At 35.8% G+C, this 21,139-nt stretch overlaps 2 protein-coding genes across 3 annotated transcripts; one reads left to right on the top strand and one right to left on the bottom strand.

Annotated features, from left to right (window-relative positions):
• Window positions 1–4,024: 4,024 nt before the first annotated feature.
• LOC140968791 (protein NLP2-like) lies at window positions 4,025–7,741 on the top strand. 2 transcript variants are annotated; one of them, XM_073429911.1, is made up of 7 exons: window positions 4,025–4,476; window positions 4,603–4,667; window positions 4,801–4,928; window positions 5,021–5,709; window positions 5,825–5,872; window positions 5,962–6,889; window positions 6,970–7,741. In XM_073429911.1, exons 3-7 carry the CDS (start codon window positions 4,916–4,918, stop codon window positions 7,716–7,718), a joined length of 2,427 nt encoding a protein of 808 aa, XP_073286012.1. In that variant the 5' UTR covers window positions 4,025–4,476; window positions 4,603–4,667; window positions 4,801–4,915; the 3' UTR covers window positions 7,719–7,741. The 2 variants fall into 2 exon arrangements, with proteins under 2 accessions (XP_073286012.1, XP_073286004.1); XM_073429903.1 differs by having other exon boundaries at window positions 4,801–5,709.
• Window positions 7,742–8,340: 599 nt separating this feature from the next.
• Window positions 8,341–20,439, bottom strand: LOC140968782 (probable serine/threonine-protein kinase PIX13). Its single transcript, XM_073429892.1, has 6 exons — window positions 20,049–20,439; window positions 19,632–19,948; window positions 19,417–19,552; window positions 19,197–19,339; window positions 9,095–9,218; window positions 8,341–9,005 (listed from the first exon to the last, which is right to left on the bottom strand). The coding sequence occupies exons 1-6, from the start codon at window positions 20,152–20,154 to the stop codon at window positions 8,548–8,550; spliced, it is 1,284 nt and encodes a 427-aa protein (XP_073285993.1). The 5' UTR covers window positions 20,155–20,439; the 3' UTR covers window positions 8,341–8,547.
• Window positions 20,440–21,139: the final 700 nt, after the last annotated feature.

The raw sequence follows: 21,139 nt of genomic DNA, 5'->3' as shown, positions 1-21,139 counted from the left end.
TTCCTCATGTTGGAACGTATATTACGTAATACCTCTTCACCAGGAAACAATTGAGCCTTTTCAAGTTGATTATCTGAATTCTCCATCAAATGATTATGAATTTGGGAGAATGATATTGCATCTCATAGAGTTTGTAGAAATTGTTGGATCAGTCAGACCAAGGTGAGTATGCAGAGAGCATGCCCTTCAGCTATGACTATGTATTCTCAGTTAGTCAGTTTATGGTTGTGCTGTTCAGTGTTATGATCTATTTCCTTTGTTTTACTTATTAGGTTTTCTGTGCTGAAATGGTCAATGAAGAGTTTCACTAAACAAAGGTATTTTACCTGTGAGTATGGAAAGCCTATATTTCATTTTGTGATGTTAAGTTACTTTCTTGATGTTCTCATCCCTAGTTCATATGAGGATATGGGTACAGATGGTGGCTTGGTTTACACGTCACTTGCAAGAATTTTCATGTTCTTATTTGCTTGTGCTTGTTGTGGCGTACAAGTCACTGATGCTTATCCAGTGCAATGATCGGGTTTACGGGTTTTATTCGTTTCTGCATGATACAGCTCTAACTTATATCTGTTTGATCAATATGTACATGGCTGGACAGTTGATGTTGCATAAATATTTCAATTAAGTATGTCAACTTTGTTGGCCCAAATTTTTTGATAAAGTTCGAACATTCCTGGTGTACACAGCTAAATCTGATATTGCCATACCAAACTAGGCATACGGTGGGAAGAGATTGATTCTATAATTAACAAGTTTTTGAGATATACGTTAGATTCTGACGCACGTACACTTGTGGATAATGATAACATTAACACCACTTCACATATCTGCAATTTGGTAAGGGACCCGATGTTATCCAAGTTTAGATTAATATATATCCAGGTGACACATTATTTTGTATATGTATGACCAATAGCATGTTATTTGAAATTTTAATAGAACTCTATAATTCAAGGGAATACTTTATTTCAATTGTGCAAATGACTTTCATGAGTACATTTGCCACATAATTAAGATTTTTTTCCCCATTGATTTAAAGTCAACCCCTCAACCCTATTGCATTGCCGGAGGCTGTGGAAGTATATTTAGATCCAGTCGAGCGAAACCAAGAACTTCGCATCCATGGTTTCAAATTTTTTCAACTATTTTCGTTCGAGATCCAATTATAACAAACCACTTGTTAATTTAAGATGTTCCCATTCTTTATATACCAAATTAGGGACACCCACTCCTAAACATCTGATATAATGTATTTGAGTTCCCTGCCTTATTTTTCCTGATGTATGTGTGTGCGCGCGCGCGCGTAAATGGTTATATAGAAAATTCTCAAATTTTGATTTATATTGATAGAGTTGTAATGAAGAAGATGGATGATTAGTTGTAGCCACATCAGATGCTTGCAAGAATTCACCATTATATTAGTATTATTATCTTGAAAAACAGGTACATGCTTGTTTCGTCACTATGAAGTATGAATTATTGTTATCATCACTACAGATAAAGCAGGAGGCAGGACAAAGTACTACTAAACCCCATATTTTAAAATTGCAAAATTTCAAATTATGAATATTCCATTCGATCCTTTTCACTGCTTATATATACGGAAAACTTGGCTTCTGCCGCAAATATATACTTATATAAGTGCGTAATCAAACAACAATAATTGAGGTTTGACTGCCCTTTACTCTATTTTAATATATATACTGTTTATATGACAACAGCAATAATAATAATAATATATAAAATACACATAATTAAGCTCAACCCCCAGAGTAGTCAAATGGGTCGGGTCCATGACGGGTGAAATCGATCAAATTGATATTATTTTCAAGTTCGGTTTGAACAATTTTAAAAAATCAAGAGAACTTAGGGTTTTTTATTATATAATTTGGAGAAGTTAAACTTTTAACTAATTTGACGAAGTTTTGTGTATAGTTTCAATAATTATTTAATCACAATGGATGTTCAGACCTTAACGATGATGAATTGTGTTCAGATTTGATGGCCGTGAGATGTTATTTAACAAATGAAAAAAAGAAAAGAAATTGAGAGTATGTTGCGAAACTGAATGTTTTATTCCCAAATAATTATATTGTCTAAGCTTTTGTTAATCATATCAATAACAGTTACATCAACAGAAAAGAAGCTTATCAGAGTTTAAGTAAATTAATAATTATTTTCGATGAATAATGTCACAAAATAGACTAAATGACTAGCCATGTTTCTGATTGACAAATACATTATCAGACAAATGGATTATACATATTTTGTAAATAATTTTGTATCTAAAACAACTAGATGAGTGGTATTTATATAATTATCAAATATTTATTGACTATTTATTAATGTAATATATTGTTTCTGGTATGTTTATATATTGTTTATTATATTATTTATTTGCGAAGTGAACTATACTGTTATTTACCGCAACAAAAGGACTAATTTTTTACTTTTCACCTAAGACCTCATCGAACATATGTACGACTCTGCTTGCCCTACGTGGTTTACCAGACTACCCAGCGTGCACTGAAAGGTAGTGACTGCGAGTTTTCACGTCATAAAAAAATGAGTGGAATATCCCTCAAGAGTGTTCAAGTTGTTGAAGTAAGTGAATGAATGACTAATGTTCAAGACTGCGATAATCTCTACCAACATTTCGTCGGGCGAGCTTGTCACACATGATTTGCGAAGTGTTTTTTACCTGAATAATATGATTTTTAAGCTATTGAGTTAGTTCGAGAATTTATCCAGTGCACACCGAAGAGTGTAGGCTGCGAGTTCCCACAAAGAAATGAGTGGAACAGTGGATATCCGAGTTGGTAGAGTAAATAAACGCTTGTCCAATGATAATGAGTTCGATTATCCGTACTAATACTTTTTCGGGTGAGAGTGTCATATATGGTTTTTTCAGTAAGATTTACCAAATTAAAATAATTTACAGAGTATTATATTAGTCCAACAATTTACCAAATACACATCCAAGAAAAACAGCAGCGACCTTTCCAAAAGAAGCGGAATATTCCTGCTGATTCTATTATAGATTGGTAGTATATTCAAATCCCTTATTAATTGCCAAAATAAATATAACAGTACTTAGAAAAAATCAATTATAATTATATTTATGACGTCAGAAGCCCATCCCATTGGCTGGGAGTCGTTGACAATCATATTATATTAATTATTAATTCTCCCTTTTATAATCTTCCCATTTACTACCTTTGCCAATGCTTATTAAACATTGATTCGCCCAATAAATAAGTTTTCCAAATGACTGATCAATAAACAAACAATAATAATTATACTATATGATTAATTTGAGATGCCTCGTCACATATTCAACAAGAAAGTAGATTTGTACAACCCGCATTAAACTTTTCAAAATAATTAAATTTAAGTGAGACATTAACCACTCACATATAACTTTAATTATAGATTAAGTCAATTATTAAAGTTAATTAACATGGATTAAGCTTCTAATTAAGCAAACAAGCAAGCTTTGGTGGTTAATTGGTTGTGCATAAGCACTAGTGATTATTAAAATATAATATAGTAATCATCGACACACTTCTATGATTAAAATAAATAAAAATACCTATATTTATTGTTTGGTACGTTGGAGTGTGGAGGGGCAACTTATAGTTGAGATGCGGCAAACCGAAGCTGATTATTAGAGGCAGCAAATGCATGTCCCTAAGATGATTTTGAGAGCCATCCATACATATAGATACATATACGTATATGTTTATATTGCTAAGTTTCTTTTTATTAAACTCTAATTATTACATATATAAAAATGTTTGTGAATTTATTTCACTCAATCTCTTTTGCATCGTTGGATCATAATTATATAATTATATATATATATATATACACACACACACACACACACACACACACACACACACACACAGATTAAAAGATGATGAAAACCAGGCCTGACGATAAAGAATTGGAATGGATATCATCTCTATTGGGCACTATTTAAACAAGAAATAATTATAAGAAAATGATCATTAGCAGTAAATAACCTACAACTTTTCTGTTTCTTTGGGCAGACAAGCAAGATTTTGATCTGCATTTCATGATAAGAAGTCAATAACATGTATGTATTTATCAAAGGGTAAAATTCTTTCACTTTTTATACGATTCACAAAATATAGCATAACAAGAGTGAGAGATTCTTTCATACTGTGTCTGTCCGTCCATCACACGCCCACCAGACAAAAAAAGGAACTGAAAAAGTCACAGCCCAGAAGAAACCTGAAATTTTTAAGGAAAGTGAGGGAAAGAAGAGGACATGCATGAAGGAAAATATATATAAATGAACAAAAAATTTGCTTGAATGAAAACATTTTCTCCTTCGTGGAATTAGTCGAGAGGGAACCGGCAAGAAACTGCAAAACTTTCTGATGTTACAGATAGCACTTTGGGGAATATTGTGGATTCACAAGAATTAATTAGTCCCTTGTCCAAGTGAGATCTTCTTTTCCCTTTCTGTTGTTAAAATTTGATTTCACGTCATGCATCGATCATATGTACATCCTTTTTCCTTTATGCGCGATGGTGTTGAACCCTTTTTTTTCTTTTTCTTGATTTCAGGCGTACAGATGATTTCCATGTAGAATATCTGCATCATTTTGAAGAAATTCTACCATGTTTTTTGGGTATGTCCGAGCTGATCCACCACCGGTTTCTTTTCTTTTCTTTTTCTTTTAGAAAATGTTCTGTATCGAGTTTTCTTAAAAAGCATATATTTTATGCACTTTTGTGCGTGTGTGTTTTATTGTGATGATTCAGGTTTATAATATTAAATTCTGAAATGGAAGATTGAAGCAGTGGCACGTGTTGTTATTGATGATGGAAGAATTTGGATTCACCGCCGTTGATTTCAATCTTATGGATCAACTCTTGTATGATGGATTCTGGTTAGAGACTCAGACTGCTGATGGATCCAACTTTTGGCAGCCTATTTCAACTCATCATTTAACTTCTCCTTCATTTATTTTTCCTGCTTCAGACAACATAGGCAGCTGGAATACGAATCCGAGTCCGGACAATATCTTAAAACAAACACAAACATCAGATTTGTTTCTTAATTATCCGCAAATGGATCATCATCTTTCTCATAGCAGTGAATCCACTGTTCCACCATGTTCTTTAAATAATCCCAACATGGAAATGAACACAAAGTCATGGGTTGGAACGAACCGAAAACCGGTGAATGCTCGTGCTCCGATTTCAGTGAGGAAGAGACTAGACGAGGCTATTAAACGCCTTAAAGACTCTGTAAGAGATAAAAATGTGCTTATCCAAATCTGGTTTCCTGTAAAGAAAGATGGCGGACAAGTGCTTGTAACTAACAACCAGCCATTTTCACTGGATTCCAACTGCAAAAATCTTGTGGAGTACAGGGATATATCTAGAAATTATCAATTCGCAGCAGATGAGGAGTCTAAAGAGTTTGTTGGGCTGCCGAGCCGGGTTTTCTTGAAGAAGTTGCCGGAGTGGACGCCTGATGTTCGGTTTTTCAAAAGAGAGGAGTATCCGCGCGTTAATCACGCGCAGCAGTACAATGTTAGAGGATCACTCGCACTTCCTGTTTTCGAACTGGGGAGCCGTCGTTGCCTGGGGGTGGTTGAAATCGTTACGACCACTCAGAAACTAAATTACCGCCCTGAACTTGAAAATATCCGCAGAGTTCTACAGGTGCTTTTTCGTCGCTCTAGTTTGTCTAAGTTTCATTAATTGCTTTTCACTCTCTTCTATACAGCCTAAAAGATGATCAAAAGATGTATGTACAATAATTTTTTTTTTGTTACAGTCTGTTGATTTGAAGAGTTTTGATGTTCAAAGTTCCCCCGGTATAGAGGTATAGAACAAAAACATTTCAAGTTTCCTAGTCGAGCTTGATATCATTGGATAAAAGTTTTAACACATGAACACGATATTTTTTCTCAGGGTTGTGATGAATCTTACCAATCTGCTTTGACAGAGATCAGAAATGTTGTGAAATATGTGTGCAGTGTGCATGAACTGCCTTTGGCACAGACATGGGCGCCCTGTACTCAACATATTAAACAGGGTTGCCGACACTCTGATGAGAACTATGCACATTGTGTTTCAACTATTGATTCTGCCTGCTATGTTGCTGATCCCCAAGTTTCTGGTTTTCACGAGGCGTGCTCTGAACACCACTTGCTCAAAGGTGAAGGTATTCCTGGGAAAGCCTTCATGAGTAACAAACCGTGTTTTTCTGAGGATGTGACGGCTTTTAGCAAGACAGATTACCCTCTCTCACATCATGCTAGGGTGTTTAACTTGTGCTCTGCTGTGGCGATACGAGTCAGAAGTACCTACACTGGAAATGATGATTTTGTTCTGGAGTTCTTCTTGCCTCTAAAATGCAAAGACCCCAACGATAAAAAGATAATGCTCGACTCTTTATTGTATGTTATACAACAAACTTGCCAGAGTCTGAGGGTTCTGTCCCAACAAGAGTTGGGTCAAGAAACTTCAGATAAAGAAACTAGTAGCACTAAAGCCGGCAGGTCGTACAAGGAAAATTGGCCAAAGTTTAATCCTTCACGTTCAGAAAAACCTTCTCAAAATGCTCCATCCTGGATCATAAATATAATGGATTCCCAGCAAAAAGGTGAAGGAGTTTCGGTTTCTTTTGATGACGATAACAAGGAGGAATCAGTAGGAGAGTTCAGGGTGACAACTGAGTGGGATAATCCTGAAGACTTTTCCCCTTCTGGTGGGTATCTTTCTCTCGATGGGAAAGCAAACAAAAAGAGGCGGACAAAGACTGAGAAGGCCATTGGTTTGCAAGTACTTGGGCAATATTTTGCTGGGAGCCTAAAAGATGCTGCCAAGGGCATTGGGGGTATGACTGACTGATAGAATTGAAGCAACAGCTTTAGTTTCTGAAAATTACTAATCCATTTTCTTTATTTCGATTTGCAGTTTGTCCTACTACCCTGAAAAGAATATGCAGGCAGCACGGGATCACCCGATGGCCTTCTAGGAAGATAAAAAAAGTAGACCATTCATTGAAGAAACTCCAACTTGTGATGGATTCCGTCCAGGGTGCTGAGGGTCCTATTAAGCTCGGTTCTTTCTATAGCAACTTTCCGGAATTCGCCTCTCCAAAATTACCCGTAAACACTTCAAACATGAACACTCAGACTACTTCAAAGTCACCTTCATCTTCCAGCAGTCACAGGTCCAGTTCAGGTTACTGTCTTTCTACTGGCGTGAAACAATCATCTCTGACTCTCAGTGGAGATGCTTTATCAAATGAACAAATGATTGATCAAGGAATGCTCAAGAGAGCAAGGAGTGATGGAGAATTGCCTCACTTAGAGGCCCCACCAGTGCCACAGAACAGCAGCAGGCAGGCGAAGGACAACATAGTCCCATACAGGATAAAGGCCACTTTCGGGGAAGAAAAGATCCGATTCAGTCTGCATCCAAACTGGAGTTTCAATGATTTAAAAGAAGAGGTCTTAACGCGTTTCAATGTAGAAAATGTGGGTAAAGTTGATATAAAATACCTGGATGATGATGCCGAATGGGTGCTTTTGACATGCGACGCTGATCTTGATGAATGTATTGACATACACAGATCATCCAAGACCAGAACCATAAAAATTACTGTCATTAATAAAGCTTATAACCAAAGTCTTGGAAGTTCGTTTGGTAACAATAAATAGTGGCTTTTGCAGGACTTCACAAATTATCCTCTTTTCCAAACAGTGGGGTTAATTTGGCCTTTGGGGATTGTTACACAACCACAGTCTTAGTTTTATTAGACCATTGACTTGTTTGACTAAGACAATATGTAGGGAAAAACTAAACATCGGCACTCTATGTTTCAGTGTCATTACATATTTTCTCTGTATCTTTGTGCTGATTTGTGCTTATATAAATAAATGAAATATGTGTAAGGAGTCCCTCAATGCTCTATAGATTGCATGTGGTATCATCGTTATCAACATCATTATTTTTTATTTGTTTTCGTCATCGTCATTATTCCATTTCGTGTTTTTTATCCCCGAGTTACGATTAAGAGTTCAACTCATATTGTAATAAGGTGTATATCAGTTATAGCTGGCGATTTCAAGTTTACAGAAATAAAAAATTTTGAATTTGGCTTATGTATTTTCTAAACCAAATGAAATAATGTGAGTGCGGATAAGTGCTTGAATGGTCCAAGCCATGTGGAGAGTCCAATATTTAATTTTTGCACCATCCCACGAAATTAATGTGAAACAGGATCTCGTCGAAAGGATCAATTTTCCAATACTTGAATCCTGCTTTACTCATCGAGAGGGATTAAAAATCCGTTCAATATATAAGCACATAGGTAGAAAGTACCTTTACAATGAATACAAATTCATCGTAGAAAGAAAATGACAGTTCCCATGATTTGCGATTCTCAATACTTCATCATATCTTACAGCATAAAACTATGGAGTACTATGTCACAACAGCTCTTCATTGCAGCTGAAAAGGAAGACTTGGTTCTTTTAATTTGCCACTCTACATACGTTGTGGCAGCGGATACGTTGGATTTTCATCTTGCCTCGGATGAAGCGGGTAACGGTGCTGAAGAGGCTGCTGGCCGCCACCACGTCGATTGATTGGCTGATGAGTCGATTTTACCCTGAGCTGATCTCTAGGTAATGTCTCGGGAGCGCCATCGATTCTTTCCAAGGTCTCCACAATCTCTTGCATTGATGGTCTGTTCTTTGGTTCATTCTCGAGACAATCTAGTGAAAGCTGAGCCATTTGTAATGCTGATCTTGAGGGATATTTTCCTTCCATCCGAGAGTCCATCACGTTCTTCAACTTCCTCCTGTCAGTTAGATGCGGCTTGATCCAATCAACCAGATTTTGTTGCCCGTTTGGACGACTTGTGTCGAGCGCCCGTAACCCTGTCAGCATCTCCACTAAGACGACACCGAAACCGTATACATCGCTCTTGACGTACAAGTGCCCTGATAGACAAGAAATAAAAACTCCGTTAAAACACATCTTTGCTATGTTATTTGCTTTCCCAGCGCTAGTGTGGAAGAAATTAACTCACCTGTGGCGACATATTCAGGGGCAGCGTAACCGTTGGTTCCCATTACCTGCGTAGTTACATGGGATTTACTTTCCGTCGGACCCATTTTGGCGAGACCGAAATCCGACAACTTGGCGTGGTATGACTGAACGTAGACGAAAAATCAAACCAACGTCGCAAAGATCAGATGATGATAATTTTTTAATCATTAGGAATATTTCATTTCTTTCAAGAAAACTAACCATGTAATTGGATTGATTGTCCACTTATAAATATAAAATACAAAATGTATCAACGAACAAATCATAAATATATACAAGATGAAAATATTAGAGTTGTCAAGTGAGTCAATTTGTGGCTTGTGCTTTATCGAATAAAAGCAATCTTCATCTTAATAATATTTTACGATTTTGTGCAATTATGACATTTATTTTATTTGTGTACACATGCAAGTAGTATAGATAAAGTCATTGAATATGCAAAAGTTGACATGAGTTCTGTCTTTCTATGTAAGATCATGAAACTCATTAGGAAGTGTACCGTATATTCTAAATAGATTCGTAGTCGAATCAGCCGCCTCAAATAAGAATAAAAATTGCTTGAACTTGATATTAACATCTGTAATATAAACACATGTTTCATTGGTAAGGGTGTGAATATGTTCATTCATATAAATGATTGATCATTTGATGATGCACTGAACATTTCTCACTCGAACTATCCAAGTGGTTATCATTTATCGAGTAAAATAGTCTGCGATTATGGTTGTACACCATTATTCATTTGACTCAGGACAACGTAGAAGCTCTACGTACTTGCATGAACTTTGATCTGTTTACCGACTCCATTGAAGATCATCAGGTGGCGAGGCTATGTGTAATTTCGAAATATGTAAGAGTCAATACATTGTAGTCGGGGATTAACCGTTTCCCTAAAGGTGAAGATATCTCTAATGATCTGATGAGTTAATAATGCAAGGAATCTCTTGCCAGAGTAAGACATGTGAATTTTGAAAAGTTGTTTCCTCAGTTGCACATACCATGCCATTATTATTACTCAAATATATATATCACATCATTATCGAATTCATTTGCAACTCTCGTTATATGTATCGTTGCAGATTCGATCGGAATATATGAGTTGAAGGGATCGTACTGTACGCTAACCATAATTTAAGGTTCTTGCATGCACTATCAGTGATATCTAAGGGATCAGGTATGATGCTACTAGACGTTATTGCCATGATCCGATAGGTGCAATCAAACCTGATTTTTGACATTCTGGATCAAGAGGTTGATGAAAAGAATTATGCTAATTAAGGAAAGCACGAATAAGAATAAATGTTATTATGAATCATATGAAGTTGTAAATCCATGGAAAGCTGTGTCATTGAACCATTGAAGATCACACAAATATCAAATTTTGGGTTCCCGTTGATATAATCAAATTCAAGGAGTTGAATTTGATGACTGTAGTTTTATGGAGATCAAATAAATTGCTTATAAAAAAATTTATAAGGTAATACCGTATGATGAAAGTTGTCGAAGTTAGCCTAAAAGTTAATTAAATGATGAGCATGAAACTGCCTGTGAATATTTTAGATCTTATGACGCCCAAGAAACGTTTTGAAAATCAAAACAAATTTTTAAAACTTTCTTTACACCGTGGGTGCAAGAAAACGATACTCTAACGATGATATAAGAGCTAAGGTTTCGCAATCGTATATTTCTATTGTTTAAAACGTGGAATTCTCAAGACTTCGGCTCATATTATTTAGAGATCTCAAGGCGACCATCCACTAAGGTTCAACATTGATGGGTTGGGATTCACACGTGAAGAGAAATATGATCATATTATTGGGCCCTTATCAAACGTGAGGATTGCAAGGGGTTGTAATTGAGCTCTAACTTTTGAAAATTGTGATTGATCGATATTATTCGGGATCATAATTTAGCAATTGGGGTCTTATGTAATTACTAAAAAAATTATATTTTCCGTTTTCATGATATGGTGGTGAAAATGTCAAAATAGTGAGAGAAAATTCATAAAAACAAAAGTCCATATTTTTTCTTACAATTTTTTTTTCAAAATAGTTAGAACGTTTATTTTGTTTCAATTTCAATATATTTACGATGTCGTCGTGAAATCCTCTATATGTTATACTCGATCAAAACAAGCTAACCGGACTAAATTACCTAGATTAGCTGAGGAATTTAAAAATTGTTTTAAATTCTTAAAATAACATATGTGCTCACAAAAGCACATCAGAAAACGACTGCTACCAATACCCCTGCTGAGGAATTGGCGAGGGTTTAGAAATGGTGAGACCATGATATGCAGGCTAAGGGCTATATTTTGGGTTCTATGTCAAACAAACAACAGAGACGGTTTGAGGAAGCTGTAAATACTGTTGACATTTATGGTCACTTGCAAGAGTTGTATGTCCATTAAGACATGCTACAGTCAATGAGCTTATGAAATCATGCTTGCGAGAAGGGTCATCGATCATTGAGCATGGCGTGGGATGATTGGACTCATCAAGAAGCCAGTGGGCCTGGATCTTGTTATTCTAAACGAATTGTTTACGGACATTCTGCTACTGTAATTACCGCCGTTGTTTGATGAGTTTGTTGTGAACTTCAATATGAACAAGTTGGAAGACAGCCTCAAAGAGTTGGTCGATGTGCTTTCTGGTTATGAAACAATCATCAAGAAGGAAAAACATGTTTTCCCAGTGTGCTTCTCATCTTGGACGAAAAAAGGCCCAAAAAAAAAATGAAAGAAATGTTCGTCTCCTTCCAAGAAAAAGAAATCAAGTAAAAAGCAAGGTCCAAACACTTCTAAATGGCACACAAAGTCCAATAAGTTAGAAGATATTTCTTCCACTGCAAGAAGCATGAATAATGGAAGCGCAATTGTAAGGAATATCTAGAACATAAAAGTTCTGGCAAAGGCATGTTTTATATTGAAGTAAACGTCTCAATTAATTCAACTTCTTGGGTATTGGATACCGGATGTGGATCTCATCTATGCAATGATTTACAGGTGATGACAAGAAGTAGAACGTTAAGGAATGGTGAGACCTTCCTGAGGATGAACAATAGAGCAAGAGTTGCTGCGAGGGTTGTACGAGACATTTACTTAGTGTTAAACAATAATTTTTAAGTTACTTTTAATATATGTTTTATACGTTCATTACTCAGTTAAAACATTGTTTTCATTTCTATGCTTGATAAAAATAGATTTTCTAATTTATTTACTAAAGGTGCTTGCAATATTTTTAAGTAAACACGATATCAATAAAAAAAGAAAGAAAATAATATAGTCTAAATCAAAAACACTTGTGACACACTAGATTATGACATATTTCCCAAATAAAGATGCACAAGCTAGTAGGACGGGACATGTTTGACATGTCAGATATTAACTCTCTTGAAACATGCGAGTCCTATCTGACAGGAAAGATGACCAAAGCCACATGATCTATTGGTTTTGATTAATACAGATGTGTGTAGCCTGCTAAATGTTAGCACAAGTTATGATCAATCCTACCTCGTTACCTCTACTGATGACATCTCGAGATATGAGTATGTGTATTTAATGAAATACAAGTATGAAGTTTTTGAAAAGCTCAAATAATCCAGAGCTGGAGTAGAGAAACAATTAGGAAAGAGTATTAGAACACTTCGATCTGATCAAGGTGGAGAATACTTAAGTATTGAATTTTAAGACAACCTTAATGAGAGTGAGATTCTTTCATTGTGAACCTCACCTGTCGCACTCCAGTTGAATTGTGTGTTATAACTTTGTAACCAAACATTGTTGGACATTGTTCGATCTATGATGAGATTCACTGAATTGTGGCCATCTTTTTTGGGATTTGTACTTGAGACTGGGACAATATTGTTGAACCAAGTCCATACAAAAGTAGTGGATAAAACTTCTTAAGAGATATGGATGAGAAAACCTCCCAAATATTATTTCTTAAGAATATGTGTATGTACTGCTTATGTGAAGTAAGCAGTGGGAGAAAAATTAGATAGTAGAACCAATTTGTGCTACTTTATAGGATATCTAAAGAATTCCATTGGATAACATTTATATGATCCCAATGAAATAAATGTATTTGTTTCAAGGAATGACACCTTCTTAGAGAAAGAGTTTCTATTTGATACAAAAGGCGAAATGATTGAACTCCAGGAGATTCGAGAACCACCCACTTCTGAAATAGTTGAATCTACACCCCCAACAGCCAGTTGAAGAACACGAGCTACTAGGAGATCTGAAAGATTCTCAAGGCCACCTAAGAGGATGAGCCGCCTGCTCCTTGAAGAAGACTAAGATGAGCTCATCATTGATGTGATCCAAGCAACTTCAAATAAGCATTATCTGATGTCAATTAATCTAAATGGCTTGAATCCATACAGTCTGAGATGGATTTCATGTATTCGAACCAAGTATGATCCTTAGTAGATATACCCGAGGGAATTGTTCTCATAGGAAGCAAATGAATTTATAAAAGGAAACTTGGGGTGGATGGGAAGGTAATGACCTTCAAAGCAAGATTGATAGGAAAAGGATATAGTCAAAGACAAGGTATTGACTATGCGGAAACCTTTTTTTCCAGACGCAATGTTTAAGTCCATTAGGATATTGCTAGCCATAGCAGTATGGTATGACTATAAAATATGAAAGATTAACGTGAAGACAATGTTCCTTAATAGTGAAATTAAGAAAGAAATTTACATGTCTCAACCTGAATGATTCACATCAGTAGAAAGTGAGCATAATGTATGCAAACTTCAGAGATTCATATATGTATGGGTGTTCAAACTTCGGATAAAATCGAAAAAATCGAAAATCCAAACCGAAAAAACCAAACACCAAACCGAACCGAAAGCCAAATTTTGTAATTCGGATATAAATGTTAAAACCGAAGTTTATTTGGTTCGATTTCGGATTATATATGGCAAAACTGAACAAACCGAAATTTCATTAAATTAATAAAAATTTTTATATTATATATTTTGATATAATATTTAGTGAATGAAGAACCATTTTGAACAATTTTTTATTGATTGTTGTTTGTTTAATTAATTTAGACCTTATATTTAAATATTTTACTAAGAAAACATGTAGAAAGGTAACATATTATATTTTACAATATATTTATATTATTAATTTAAATAATTACACAAAAACCGAATTAACCGACCGAAATAACCGAACCGTTTTGGTAGAAAATCGAACCGAACCGAAGGAGAATGGTTCGGATATCGGATTATATATTTCTAAAATCGAAAACCAAAAAAACCGAAATAAAAACCGAAAATCGAACCGAACCGACCGATGAACACCCCTACATATATGGACTCAAACAGAAATCAAGGAGCTGGAACTTCAGATTTGACAACATTATCAAAGTGTTTGATCTTGTTAAGAAGCTTGAGGAACCATGTGTATACAATAAGGTTAGTACGAGTGCAATGATATTCCTCATAATTTATGTTGTTGACATATTACTAACTGAGAATGATGTAAGAATATTGCAGTCAACTAAAGTATGGTTAGCTAGTAAATTCTCCATGAAGGATATGAGAGAAGCATCATATGTATTAGGAACATAGATCTATGAGTATAGATTTTTTAAAAAAAAATGATAAGTGTAATGACCCGAATTCTTATTTTGAATGAAGTACTAACTAAGAGATGATTAAGGGGTTGCTAATTAAACATTATTGAGATCCACCGAATTTAAAATGGACAACTCAATCTACTTCTGATTACATTATCCCGAGAAATCCAACTAGATGAATGAGACTATGACACGTGATAGATAAGATTGATTTGGATTTTCTGAACTAGTCGGATGCAACCTATAAATGGAAGATGATTTCTTTTGTTTCTTACACCGCTTTCTTCGGAGAGAGTTCTAGCCATTTACCTTAGATTTTCTAGCAAGTTCTAAGGCACTTTGGTGTCGGAAAGTATCAGAGCTAGTGTTGACTAAAGGAGGAGTCGATGAACTGGGATCAAGACATCATCAGCGGGCTGACGACAGACGCAGGTATAATCCTAAAGTCTTAAATAGTGATTTAAGGATCATTAGAAAGAACTTTGGAGCATGTTTGATAATTCAGGAGATGGCTTGATAGTGATTTCATTATATTGGTATTGTTTAAGTTTAGAGCTTTCTGTCAGATTGTTTTAGTGAGGTACGTGATGAACTGACTGAGATATCCAAGTGTAGTATACACACTTATATGATGCATATTTTATTTGTTGCATGACACATGTTATACTGTTTTGGTTTATTATGCATGACATATCATGCTGAGCATGATATCTTTTGATATATACCTCGTTTGGTGGCGTCGTTCATCCCTATTATGTATTGTGGATGTTGGGACATCGAGAGCTACAGTGTCCGACGGGACCCGTGGGCTATGATGACCTGGACATTGTAGGTCCACGTCTTGATGATAAGTGTTGGAGCCAAAACATGCCTAGGACAGATCAGAAACTACACATTCAGGCGCCTCTAGACTGAGCATGAGATTCTTGACTTGATCATTGATATCCGAGCATATTGCATTTTGCATGCATCATATCAGTTGGTATACTCGTACATTCTCATATTGGGAGATTGTCTCTTACGTCCTTGTTTTTTCATCTTGGGCACCTCATTCCATGGGACAGGTCTTAGTTCGGACGGTTCGGATGGCCAGGGCAGTGGCTAGAGCAGTTGGGTTTTCGGTGGTGATCCAGTGGAGGTTTTATTTGGTTTATCATATTCTCGTGCAATATTATGTTTTCGATATGGTTGTATTAATGTTTAAGACAGAGATTATTGTTCTATTTTCATTTGGATTGTAAGATGATTAAGTTATTTGGTTTTCGCTGTTTTATTGTTGTTATTAAGTTTTAATGTTTCATGATTATTAGTCTGTTTAGTAGTGGTTCGGGTAAGGGTGCTACAATAGGGCTCACCCAATTCGTTTATATCGATACCTTACTAAGGAGATTCTCCATAGAAGAGTCCAAGAGTGGATATCGCCCAATATGTCATGGTGTGACTTTATCTAAGTTTACGTGCCCTAAGACTGACGATTAGATAGAAACCATGAACCGCATCCCATGTGCGTCTGTTATAGCATTATAATGTATGATTTGATATATGCTTGACCTGATATTGCATTTTCACTTAATGTTGCAAGCAGATATAAGACGAATCCTGGTCCAATGCATTGGAAAGCAGTGAAGGACATTCTTAAGTATTTTAAGAAGGACTAATAATTTGTTCTTGGTTAACGAGAATGGAGAATTAAAACTGTAAAACTATACCGATTCTAGTTTCCAAACAGATGTGGATGATTTGAAATCAACATCTGAATTTGTATTCAAGATCAATGTTGGTGTTGTTTCTTGGAAGAGTTCCAAGCAAGACACCACAGCGGATTCAAACACTGAAGCCGAATACATAGATGCATCAGCTGCATCAAATGAGGTTGTTTGGATGATGAATTTCGTTCAAGAGTTGTGTGTTATTTCTCAAAAAGTTGATCCAGTCCTGGTCTACTGCGACAACACTAGTGCCGTTGTGCTAGCAAAGGAACAGAGATTTCATCAGCGATCCAAACCTATACTGAGGAAGTTCCACATAATCCAAGAGACTGTGGGAAGATGATACATATCAATAGAGAGAGTCGGCTCTGAAAATAACGTTGTTGATCCACTGACGAAGCCCTTACCAAGACCATTGTGAAGCAGTGGTTCTGAAATCTATAGGTAGTTGGTTGTAGGGCAAGTGGGAGATTGTTAGAGTATGTGTCCAACAAGCCAACTTGTGGCTTAGACTTTATTGACTCTTATTAAAAACAATCTTTATTTTAATAATATTTTACGGTTTTACCAAACTATGACATTTACTCTATATGTATACATATGCAAACTGCATAGATAAAGTACTTGAATATGCAAAAGGTATCATGAGATCTACCTCTCAACGTAAAATCGTGAAACTCATTAGAAAGTGTATCATATATTCAAAACAGGTCTCTAGTCGAATCAGCCACCTAAAATAAGGATAAAAGTCGCTTGAGCTTGATACTAGCATATGTGATCTAAACGCTATGTTTCAATGGTAAGGGCATGTATATGTCCATTCATACAGATGAGTAATCATTTAATGATGTACTGAACAACCCTTCCTCAAACTATCCAAGTGGTTATCACTTATTGAGTAGAACAGTCTGCGGTTATGGTTGTACATCATTAATCTTTTGACTCAGGACACCGTAGAAGATCTATGTACTAGCATGCACTTTGATATGTTTACTGACTCCATTGAGGGTCATCTGGTGGCGAGGTTGGGTGTAGATTCGAAATACGTAGGAGCCAATATATTGTAGTCGGGGATTTACTATTTGGCTACGAGTGAAGATATCTATGTGATATGATGAGTTAATAATACAAGGAATCTGGCCAGAGTAAGACATGTACATTTGGGAAACATATTTTCTCAGTTGCACATATCATCTCACTATTATTACTCAAAGATATATCACATCATTATCGAATTCATTTGAAACTCTCGATAGACCAATGATTGTAGATTCGATAGGGCTATATGAGTTGAAGAGGCCGTACTATACGCTAATCGTAACTTAAGATTCTTGCAGGCACAATCAATGATACCTAGGGGATCGTGGGCGATGCTACTAGACGATCTTACGATGATTCGATAGGTGCAATCAGACTTGAGTTCTGACATTCTTGATCAAGGGGTTGGTGGAAAGAATGCGGTTAATTAGGGTAAGCCCGGACAATAATAAATGTTATTCTGAATCATATGAAGTTGCGAACCCACATGTAGCTATATCCATGAACCATTGATGGTCATACAACTATCGAATTATGTGCTCTCGTTGAGAAAGTTAAATTCAAAGAGTTGAATTTAGCGACTGTAGTATAATGAAGATTAAACAAATTGCTTATAAAAGAGTTTATAAAGTAATTTAATATGATGAAAGTTGTGAAAGTTAGCCTAACAGCTAATTAATCGAGGAGAATGGAACTGACAGGTTTTAGTGCAGGAATTCACAAAACTGGCAGTTGCCAGAAATGGATCAGTGAAATTTTCAATTTTCATTCTATGAACAAAATTTGCCCCTGGTACATCGTGTCTGTCTGATCGTCGATCAGAGTTACAATGAGTTCACAATAATTTATATAATAAATTTAGAATCTACTAATCAAATAAAAAACATTAGTAGTGATGACTACTATATGTACTTGATTATCATGAAATATTCTAGAGCATTCTAAAATTGATTAATCAATCGATTAATTAATTTACAATTAATAAAAAAATTAAATAATAATTATTTAATTTTACGTATATGTCTTTATACACACACATATATAATGCATTATTTATTAATAGCTGACTTTGCATGAAATATACTAAATGAGAATTTTTAATTAATGAAAATAAAAGAATCCTTATGGGAATAAGATTATGAATCCTAATAAGAGTCGGATTTCTGATGTGATCAGAAATCAAAATCTATAAATATTTCATTAAGGGTTATTTGAAATAAGATAGTTTTTTCAAAGAAAATTTTGTCTTTTCTCTCCTTCACACATATAACTTTTCGGCCACTTCTTGAGAAGAGCAAGTCACGGCCATGACTCTTCTTCCACTGCGCCGCCGTCTTGTCGTCGTTAGTGTTTTGAAATTTTGGCAATCTAGTTCGGACGCAAAATTATTTAAGACCTCTAGTGCGATCTAAACAATGAATCTAGTTTTCAATCACGGACTTGATTAGACGATCAAAAGAAAGATCAGTATGGATTTACAAGAAAAACCAATTCTGCTATTTTTCGAACTGGTTTGGTGTCCAGTGTTAAATACGCAAAGATAAATAGATCTAACCACTCTATGAATATTTTAATTCACACGACATATGAAGAAACTTTCTGAACGATAAAACAAATTTTTTTAACTTTTTGTTGTGTATTTTTTTTTTCGAGGAAACCGTATTATAAGAGAAAATACAAACAAAAAGATTGAAGTTCCAAAATAAGAGAGGCAGAGGTATAGTGTCAAACATTATCTTACCTCATGAAGCAATATGTTGGACGCCTTGAAGTCTCTGTAGATAACTTTTCTATCCGAAGCATGCAAGAATGCAAGACCACGAGCTGCTCCGATCAATATCTTAAGCCTAACGTCCCACGGAAGTGGCTGAACAGCAGAACCCCCTAAACCCAAGAACTTGAATAATAAAAAAATCGGATACAAATTAGCGGTCCTCCAATTCAACCATTGACACACTTACTTCCGAACAGATGGTTCTCTAAGCTCCCTTTTGCCATGAATTCATAGACCAGTAGTAGTTCTACGCCCTCCCAACAGTAGCCCAACAGCATCACCAGATTGGGATGAGAAAGTCTTCCCAGGAAATTTATCTCTGACTGATCAAGAACTAATATTGATCAGAAAAATCCCATACAACTGAAAAAAAAAACTGGTTAAACTGGGATTGGAAGAGACCTGCCATTCTTGATATCCTTGGCTGCTTCCCGAATTCAACTTCTTTACAGCAATAGCTGTTCTTGCCCCATTTGTTCCTTGGAGCCATCCCTTGTACACTCTGCCGAATCCACCTTCTCCCAGCAGTGTATCACTTCTGAAATTTCTGGTGGCGGTCTTGAGCTCTGAAAAAGAGAAGACCCTTAAGTTGGGGTGTGGTAACATCTGGCCGGCGGCGGAAGCAGGGGAGCTTATCTCATGATCGCTTCCGGAGAATATGCTGCTATTCCCAGAAACATTAGCGCTCTTGCTCGACGTAGAAATCGTTGTAGTCGCCACTGCATCACATAAAAAACCATCAATTTCAAGTTTTCAACACACAATACATTACATACACACTCAAACATATATATATCGGATCAATCGGTATCTGATAACCTGAACTCCATTGGCTGCTGGTGGCGGAGGGCTGGCTCTGACTCTGGTTAACGTCGCTGTTAACCGTAGCCGATCTACTGCCACTACGACTCAAGCAAATTCCCATGTGTACACCACGCCGATACGATTTATTATTAATCTTGAGACCTGTTTATTGAACGGGACAAATATATTCATCCACTGATCAAATTTCTTCGATTCGAGAAGAAAATGGAGGGTCTGGGAAGATTGTTTCAGATCAAGTTTTTCTTGGAGTTGGTCTTCGTCTTAGCTCCTAACAAATGGGAAGACAGGAAATTAATGGATCGAAACATGGAGGGATATGAAAGTCCAAATCAAAGGATGTGAACGTAGAAATTATCACGGCGGACTTGTTCTCCTCCAATTATTATTATTTTTTTCTAAAAAGTTGGGTGACGATGATAAACCCCTATATAGAGGTACATTGACCAGATCGGGAGATAACTTAAAGAACACGCAAGTAAGAACTCGAAGAAGAGAATAACAAACACCGACTTTAGAGTAATATCATTGTCTTATGAATAAGTCTCTTGTAAATAAGTCTCTTATAAGACGCTCTCAAAATCTTTATCTGTAAGACGGGTACGTCAACTTTACCGATATTCAGAATAAAAAATAATACTCTTAAAATTGTATTATTATGTTATGATATAAGAGATCCGTCTCACAAAATACGACCCGTGAGACCGTCTCACACAAGTTTTTGCATCGAAGAGTGGCTCTCATGTGAGACGGGTCAACTTTATCTATATTCACAATAAAAAGTAATACTCTTAGCATTAAAAGTAATATTTTTTCATGGATGACCCAAATATGAGATCTGTCTCACAAATATGACCCGTGAAACCGTCTCACATAAATTTTTGTCATGCTTAATAACTACCTAGGAAGGACACCAACTTTTTCTTCCAACTTTACGCTTATATGATACTAATATTACACTTTTGTTTTTTTTTTTAAAAAAAAATTCAACACACACTTTCATTTTTATTTTTTTATTTCAACAATTCAAATATCAATTTAGTCCCTCCATAATTTGTCAAATTTCACTTTAGTCCATCGATAATGAT

The sequence above is a fragment of the Primulina huaijiensis genome, chromosome 2 (genome assembly GCF_012295235.1).
Source record: "Primulina huaijiensis isolate GDHJ02 chromosome 2, ASM1229523v2, whole genome shotgun sequence".
NCBI lineage: Eukaryota > Viridiplantae > Streptophyta > Magnoliopsida > Lamiales > Gesneriaceae > Primulina > Primulina huaijiensis.
The sequence above is the reverse complement of the archived record's forward strand: the minus strand, read 5'-3'. Positions and strand labels throughout refer to the sequence as shown.

What these genes read in the sequence shown, in the direction of transcription:
- LOC140968791 (XM_073429903.1), top strand. Translation starts at nt 4,858, where the DNA reads ATGATGGAAGAATTTGGATTCACCGCCGTTGATTTCAATCTTATGGAT. An exon ending in ATATCCGCAGAGTTCTACAG is followed by an intron (nt 5,710 to 5,824) that starts GTGCTTTTTCGT and finishes TTTTTGTTACAG; the next exon opens with TCTGTTGATTTGAAGAGTTT. An exon ending in TGCTGCCAAGGGCATTGGGG is followed by an intron (nt 6,890 to 6,969) that starts GTATGACTGACT and finishes TTCGATTTGCAG; the next exon opens with TTTGTCCTACTACCCTGAAA.
- LOC140968782 (XM_073429892.1), bottom strand. Translation starts at nt 20,154, where the DNA reads ATGGGAATTTGCTTGAGTCGTAGTGGCAGTAGATCGGCTACGGTTAAC. An exon ending in CAGCAGCCAATGGAGTTCAG is followed by an intron (nt 19,949 to 20,048) that starts GTTATCAGATAC and finishes TATGTGATGCAG; the next exon opens with TGGCGACTACAACGATTTCT. An exon ending in CCCTGAATATGTCGCCACAG is followed by an intron (nt 9,006 to 9,094) that starts GTGAGTTAATTT and finishes CTTGTCTATCAG; the next exon opens with GGCACTTGTACGTCAAGAGC.